This window comes from Thunnus maccoyii, chromosome 5 (genome assembly GCF_910596095.1).
Source record: "Thunnus maccoyii chromosome 5, fThuMac1.1, whole genome shotgun sequence".
NCBI lineage: Eukaryota > Metazoa > Chordata > Actinopteri > Scombriformes > Scombridae > Thunnus > Thunnus maccoyii.
In genome coordinates this window covers 7,736,420-7,744,939 of record NC_056537.1, presented here as the reverse complement: position 1 = coordinate 7,744,939, position 8,520 = coordinate 7,736,420, and the positions used below count along the sequence as shown (strand labels likewise).

General features: G+C 38.7%; 1 protein-coding gene across 3 annotated transcripts in view; it reads right to left on the bottom strand.

The window, feature by feature from the left end:
- Positions 1-1,278: 1,278 nt before the first annotated feature.
- Positions 1,279-8,520, bottom strand: part of LOC121897514 (protein inscuteable homolog) — a 56,812-nt gene continuing 49,570 nt past the window's right edge. For all 3 annotated transcript variants that reach the window (XM_042412062.1, XM_042412063.1, XM_042412064.1), the window contains 6 exons: positions 6,866-7,037; positions 6,038-6,216; positions 5,730-5,796; positions 4,432-4,587; positions 3,377-3,453; positions 1,279-2,302 (listed from right to left, as the gene is read on the bottom strand). In XM_042412062.1, the coding sequence (XP_042267996.1) occupies positions 2,174-2,302; positions 3,377-3,453; positions 4,432-4,587; positions 5,730-5,796; positions 6,038-6,216; positions 6,866-7,037 (780 nt within the window). In that variant the 3' untranslated portion in view covers positions 1,279-2,173. The remainder of the gene's footprint in view (positions 2,303-3,376; positions 3,454-4,431; positions 4,588-5,729; positions 5,797-6,037; positions 6,217-6,865; positions 7,038-8,520) is intronic.

Sequence of the window (8,520 nt, the reverse complement as noted above, 5' to 3'; positions counted from 1 at the left end):
CTTAAACAGCAAATGTTCCTCCTGGTTTTTAGGTAGGCTACCAACAGGTAGACCTTTGGGCTCTCCTGCTCTTTAGTCTCTTTGCCTCTTTCTCTCTGTGAGCCTAATTCAAAGGCTTAGTTCATCCTTGTGCCTTTGCATTTCTGACAAGACAGAATATGTGAGTGTTGTTCCTCAGAGATAGCTGGAGGTCAGGGAAGGCTTCCAGGGAACCTTAGCTGCATGGACGTGGAATGTACCGCATTAAGACGGCACTGTCTGATGACTATTTTGAATGTGCCTGCTGTACCTGTGATTAGAGTGACCGCAATAAAGACGCACAAAAGTTGAAAAGCAGCCTGTTTCTCAGTGGAGCTAAGTTGTCTTTATTCAAAGATGCTTCAAATGCTGACAAGCACATCTTAACACTGGTCAAGAGGATGTAGGTAAGTGTGCATGTCACCTTAAAGTGGCTGTAACTGATATTTTTTAAAATAACGATGTATCAAATGACAGTGTGTAATGTGAGAAGCGCCACTCATGGTGATGAAGCTACAGAGAATCAGTGACTCTGCAGCTTTATGAGGCTTTATAGTGAGTTTCAGCTCATTGTTTAGCTGTTCAGCTGCAATTTTACTGTTTTGGTTTACTCACATCGCTCTCATAGCGTCGTTTTTGCCACAGCAGGCAGCTGTTTTCAGACTAAAAGTTCTAAAAAAAACCACTGTACACTACCTACTCAGCACCAAATGGCAAACAGACACAGTTACTGACTAGCTGGTGAATATAGTGGAGCCTTTAGAAGTTAAAGAGCCAAATATTTCCCTTATGAGATAATAAGAGACCAGAACAGAGCTAAAGGAGAGTGAATATTGGACTTACATTCACCAGGTGAACAGAAACATGACTCCAAGTTTGCTCTGAAGGACAAAACTTTCAGGAGAATTTGATCCTTCTTCATTGCTTTTTTAAGAACACACCAGTTTGAATGATAACTCTCACTCTTTGTCAGACAATTCTTCGAGGATCGGTCTGCAGTGGCTGTCGGGTAGCATCTCATGGTTTTCTTTTTGCTCTTGTCTCTCTGTAGTCATATAATTATGTACTTTTCCTCTGATTATCTATTTGTTTTGTCAGCATGTACATTCATCATTATTTTAATGTTCTTGTGCATGCACCATATTTCATGGAAAACTGAGGCATACAACTGCCCCAGCTTTGTCACAGAGCTCCAATAACGAAACATATGAGAGAAATTCACTTCACCATCATAAAATACACTGAACATTAGACTGATGATTGCCTTTATTCCATGCATGGCAAGCAATAATGGTAATTCTCTTTTAATAAAAAGCATTTTACCAAATCCAAGACCATTTTTAAAGATCCATTTTCCAGTAGCAAATATAATACTTAAGATTGATGGCAAAAAAGTTGAAGGGAGTAACTCTACATGCCATGTCATTTGAAGTACTCAAATACACAAAAATACAGAAAACATATAATAATTAACCTAACTGTAATAATTTAGTTGTACTTGGTTATCCAAATAAAGTGGCTGCAGACTGAAAACATTAACAAAACGCATTTTTTTGATCAAATGAACATAATAAGAGACACAAAAAAGGATTTAACTAGATATACATAATCATACATAATCCATTATATTGTCTTATCTTCTCATATGAAGCTTCTGTCTTTGTTCTAAAATAGCCAAAATGCTTTGGATACAATATAAATACTCAGCCTATAACAAAAAATTGCACAGTGGTAGCATATAAAGTGTTTAATTTCAGATCAGGTTATACTTTTAGTCTTAAAAAGTAGCACCTACTCTTATAAAATCATTACTGATATGAAATTCTATGTGGAATAAAATGAGCTAATGACCTTTTTCCATAGAACAGCACACCATATTCATTTTAATGAGAACACTGAGTTGCACAACACCACGCGTTTATCTACAATTACATATCAATGTCTTTTCCATCCGTCCAAACTGACATGATGCAGTTTCACTCCATTCACTGTGCATCCAGTATAAAGTCTGGAAAGTCCTGGGGAAAAAAAATCCTTCTCAGATACTTTGTTCTGAAGTGAAACTGCTCATTAGTTCCTTTCTGTGTCATGAAACAGAACATGATCTTGTACATGAGTTCAGTTTTCCCCCACCAAGTGCTTGGTGTGCAGGCCGTCATACGAAGCTCTCCTCCATGTTGGAACACAGCAGGAAAGAGTCGACTAGCCGCGGTTTGATCAGCTGCTGGTGGTCGGCTGCCTCAATGCTGTCTGGACACCCTGCTGCCAGCCTCCTCAAGGCAGCCTGGAGACACAAACACACACACACACATATCAGTATGCATGTGCACAAAAGACACACAGACATATATACATCTCAGATGAAGATCATGCAGTAATGTTTTATGCAAATGCACACATAAAAATCAATCATGTGTATATGCACATGCAATCTCACATATTGTAACTGTACAAGTTTTATATGGTTAGATATTTCTGCAGGTTTACAGCAAAACAACAACAAACTGTAGTAATACTGTACAAACTGATGAAACTAGAGGAAACTCAGTTCAGTCCTACCAGACCAGGAGCTGGCTCAATAACACGCCATAATTTCTTTTTTTTTTTTTTTTACCACATCTCATGTGATCTCGAGAGTGCATGAGTGATATGTGTGACGTCTCAAACCCATTCAGCCAGGAGAGCCTCCAGCATTTACATTTAAGATTACAAATGATCTGTGAAAGCTCCGCGTTCTTTGAAGGTAAAAATTCAACACCTACAAATGCACTACTTAACCCTTGGCTAAAATGATAAAATAGAATCACATTAATTTGAATAGACTGACAAGTGGGGTTACAGTGAAGAAGAGGGCATTTCTCAGCGCAGCGGAGCAGCCCAATTAAGCTCCTGACCATTATGCGCTTCAAATCCCCTCATCGGCCCTAAGATCTGGTCTTAATAAAATATGATCAGAATGGGAGAATGATAAAGTACAAGCAGGGATATTATTCATGATATGTACATATTTAAACATACAATGTTTGAGATGATGTGAACCGGTCAGCTATCTCAACATGGCTTAAAGATACTGAGGTTGTGATATATTTTCAATTTTCAAATATTGGCCTGTGGATGTAATTAAATTGGACAGTCATTTGGTGCACTGATGTTGTACACGCAGGCCTGTGGTATGATGCCCCCAATTCATACTATTGAAGTACTAGTAAGTCCAGCTAAAAATGTATAGTATTTTCAGGGTACGACTGAAATAGGCAGTTTGAGTGTTTGAATGACATATTTGTATTCATAGCTGGCACATAGCTAAGTGTCTGTACACACACACACACACACATATAGATACACACTTTATACTTACCAGGCAAGCGACCAGCACTGAGTCGCTGTTATTTCTCTCAGTAGGGGAGCGGCACAGTTCAATAAGACGAGGAACAGCTAAAGACAGCAGAGGAGAAATTCAGTTACCAGCTTGTCCAATTCATAGACATTGATATCAAAATGAGGTGCAGAGCAGCTCTACTCGTGTGCAGAAGACATTCAGGGTAAAAGTACTTTTTGTAATCATAAGAACATCAGAATGGTTCGATCTGAGCATACTTTAAATGAAATCAGACAGAAATAGTATCACCCTTTCAGGAGAGAAAAAGAAAAGAAAATTTAAAAAAAAAAACACTCTTTCCATGTCAGACTTCTGCCATGGAGTATAAAATATGTTAATTTCCATTGATCAAATGATGGGTTTTTCATAAAGCATTCATGGAGAACTGCCACCCATGAGACAACAAGGTCTGTGAGGGAAAGCACGTGCAGCACATTTGTGTATTAATGTTTTTTTTTTTCTGTCAAGTGATAGAAGGAAAACCTCTGGTCTGTGAAATCACATCGGAAGCCGTGACTTTTTCCCCTGTTAATTAAATAAATATTCAAGGTCATGTACAGTTAGTTATTTTCATGTCTTTGCCTTTTTAATTAAAAATGGAGTATCTCAAGGCTCAATTCAAGGCCCAGCTTTATTTGTAATTATGCATAAAAATCCACTTCCCTTTAATTTAGCCAATTAATTCAAGACCAAATAGGCCCTCCCAACATTTAAACTACACGTTTTATACTCCTCTCTCATAACATAAGCCAGTCTAAGTCAGCTATACAAAACAAAGCATAGGATAGGACAACTTAAATATATAGTGGTAAATTGTGATTGAGTTGGGTTTTTTTTCTTGTTTTGGAGCCCTCTGGTGGTTGTGGTGAACTAAGCAGCCACACATTTATGCCTTGAGTCGTCTCATTAGGAAGTATTTATTCTGTTCTGCTGTTGCTGTTAACCTTGTTTCTTTTCACCACTTCTTTTTTAGCACTTTTTTTTCTTTTAACTTACTGCATTTGTCACCTGTTTAATAAAAAAAAAAGAAATACCTTTTAGCTGGATGGCTGTTTGGGCCACATCAGGGTCTCTGCTCAGTCGGGCCAGTGTGACAGCAGCTTTCTGCTGGACACGCTCGCAGGCTGCGCCCTCTGATGGACTGGAGGAGGACGGCTTTTCTCCCAGCAGCAGCAGCAGTCGCTCTATGCCTGATGGACATAAAAATAAACATACAGATCAGCCGGACAAGAAACCAAAGAATCAAAGCTGTCTGGAGGAATGATAGAGATACAACAAAGAGCACAGTCAGAAAGAAACACAGAACCGAAGCAACACCTCTAAGACTCACAACATAAAACAAATGAACACATAAACAGTCGGAGAGATAGGAGCCAAACACAACAAACACATGAGCCTGAAACCTCCCAGACATAAAGTTACACAAGACTCAAGAACAGTCACAAAGTGTTCAGGTAAACCAAGCACTACAATTAGACAGGACCCAGACAGTAAATACAACACTGCCAGAAACGATTCAGATAAAAAAGTGTAGTCAGAAAGCCAAGTCAATAGTCCAAATACACTCAAAACACAAAAGAAAGAGATGAGATAAACTGCACAGTCGGTACTGAGTAGGCGTAAATAGCAGAGAAAAAGAAAACAAACGGACTGATTTAAAAAACTGACTTTAAAATACTTTGTGCACATTGTACAAGAAGAATTAGTTTTGGCTACTCATTCTAGGATCTAATTTTGTAAATCACCAACCAGCTTTCACCAAAGCAGGCAAGAACAAACCATGAAATATATTTGGAAATACTAAATGACTGAGGTTCTTTCATGCAAATACACAGAATGATACTGATACTGCCTCAATCAGAGGTCGAAACTATGGCCAAGACCCATAATGACAACATATGTATCCTTCTATGTATTTTATAACACATGAATGTAAGCATAACACCAACAGAATATGTTATCTAGATTGACTCTACAAGGGCTGGTCCAGTAGGACAGAAATGACCTACACACAACAAAGCCACATATATGAGCAGAACATATAAAATGTGAAACTGAAGAGTGAAAAACATTAATAAAAAGGATATTAATATGTTTTATAGTTTGGTTAAAATATTTGCAAAATGCTCAGCGGCTGTTTTATTTCAGCTCTTCCAAGCTACTTCACAGATATTACCTGATGCTGCCATCTTGAGGATTAAAGAAGAATTACTAATTTTCTTGCTTTTGAATGTAAGTGGTTCATTTCATGCAAACAACAACAGTTTTACTTTAAAACCCAAACAATAATATATGGCATTCAATTTAAAATTATAGTTGGAAAATAGATTACCTTGTTCTTGCAGCACTTCAGGAGCACACTGCTCTAAGACTGAGAGGTTTGCTAAGATTGTCACCACCTGAAATGTAAATAACAAATAACACGATTTAATGTTTGACACATATGCTCTTTTATACTTATCCAGAGAGGTTCATGCACACTGTTTTCTTTACCTGCTGACATTTCTGTAGTTAAATTAAATACCTACAGAGCAATATTGGCATTTTAACAGTAGCCTCTGATGGACAAAGCATGTTAATTCTCCACTCTCTCTTCTCTTTCTCTTCGTTTTACTCTTTAGGATGAATGCAGATGTCTACCTGGTCTTTGGAGTAAGGTGTGTCGACTCTCTGGCGGTCTTTACAGGCCTGCAGGAGGATCTGGATGGCATTAAGCTGCAGGAGAATCTCACAGGCCATGCTGTCAAAGAAGGTGATGTTGGCTAAGGCTGCAGACGCCAGGAGGAACACTTCACCACAGGAGGCGCTCTCGCACAACTCTGAGAGAAAGACAGATCAGTAAATACACACAGTTGTTCCAATATAACACAATAACACACCTGAAAATAAAACTTTCAATGAAGTGCACAAGTTGACTACCACATTATTTGCACCAGTTTGAGGTGGTTGACTTGCAGCAACAAGATAAGTCATTTACAGAATTTAACTGTTATTTATATTTTTTTGCATGTAGAGTTTTCAGTTTTATATAAATTTAAAGGTCAGATGCAAGGGCGAATTTTATCAGGGAGGCTGTTCCGGTGTTTGAGGACACCCATCTTTAATTTGGACAGGGTACTGCAGGAAGCAGACGAAGGGATGTACTTTTTGTATTATACGATATGTGTTTCAAACATTAAAAGGAAATTAAAAATGCCTGCCAAAAATATCCATCATTGCATACTAAATTAAAATAAACCCACAGAGTTCCTTACAAATGTTACCAAGTAAAATATGTTGTAACTTTACCTTCCTCTACAATTTAAAAAACTCACTGACTTTGATAAAGAATCAAAAAATAAATACAAAAATAAACAAATCCTGCTTCACACACACATTCAGTATATTAACAAATCATAAGCAATCCGCAGTCAGGCCCTATTGTGAGTCAAAGGTCAAGGTGACATCATCAACGCCAAGTCCACTCACTGATGAGCGCAGTGACGATGTCGTGCATGCTCTCCAGGAAGCTGGCGAGGTGCTGTGTGGATGTGTGGTGAGGCGAGGTGATCTGAGCCACCACCGCCGCTGCCTCGGCCCTGGCTGCCTCCACGCTGCTTTCATCAGTCAAGATGTCCGCCAGGCACAGGATCCCATCCACCTGCACGTCACACAACATACAGTAGACATTATAATATTATGATATAAATACATAATAGTAACAATTTATTATAATCGATTAATTAGGGTATATGAACAGCCGTTAGTTTTAAGTAGACAAGCCACCACAAATACTCTTCAACAACAAGAGCAGTGTGTTCTTCATGTGTGAAATACCCGGCTTATATTACTGTATATGTATGTATCTGAACATTGAGAAAGGTGCATGTCGGCTGTAACACTTAGTAAAAAATGCCTAAAAACTTTTGTGACTGATGATTAATTTGATTTAAACTTGCTTTAAGAAAATCTGAAATATCTGCAAGTTGATTTTTCATATCACAGCAAATTGAACGTAAACCATTTGCTGTCTAAAAAATGTTCTATGCTTTGGAAAACAGTCAGGGATAATCTAATGTGCAGTTTATAGTTAATGAGTTAATACATGCAGAACCATCAGGATGGTTACCAGGATGTAGTTTCCCTGAATGCAGAATAGTAGAGTTACAAATCACTTCCAATTGAACTGTTGAAGTAAACTCTCATTTAATTTCAGTGCAGGGTTGACTAAACCTCAGCAGCATCACCGGCCATCCAGACAGACAGTTAAGTGTCAGTTTGGCTAAAACTCGCAGCTCTGCCCGTAAAGCCATCTCAATTAAAACACACCACTTTGATTTAATGGCTACATCCAGGGTGAATGTGCCACTGAGAAACTCTTGTATATCTGGCTGGCAGCGACCCAGGGTGTGTGCATCATCAGGTTTGACGAGGAGCTCCAAGTTATAGAACTACTGGGAGCAGGAAATCTTTTTTGTTTGAAGAGAAGTTTTCTTAGGGGCATGAGGTCATATTGAAGTCATCGTTGTGTTTGTGTTGGCGTGTGTAGGTGTGATACGGAATCAGACAGTGTACAGAGGCTTTAGGAGATAATGGAGATGTAGAACAGATCTTCATCCACTTGGGGGCAGTGGTGCACAGTTCATACACACTTTGTTACAGCTGCTGTTTGTTACTGTGGATCATTCAGCAATAGTTCTTTTCAAGCTTTCATATGTCTAAGTGTTGAAAATCAGCACACTCTGGAAGTACCGATTAACTTCTAGTTTCATAGACAAAAGCTGCAGAATGATTGTTTCCAGGGAGGTGATAATGGACACCATACTTCTTTGAAAAAATGTCATAAACTGATACATCAGAAACATTTTCTTTATTACTGTCACTTTTAAATCACAGTCATTATTGCTACGAGTTGAGAAATGAGCAAATCAAGTGTTTTTGAGGCTCAGCTACTGCCAGCCATCACTCTGGAAAACAAAAGTTTAGAGACAAGCATCCAGAGTGAGGCAAACCGTCAGCTCTCAGCCAGCCACACCTGTCAGTCTTATCTGCTGACGAGCATCAGTGCGCCGAGCTTCACAGGGCAATTCCCTATTTTTGTCTCCGTGGACGTCAGCAGCACTGTGCCAGCACGACCCACTGAC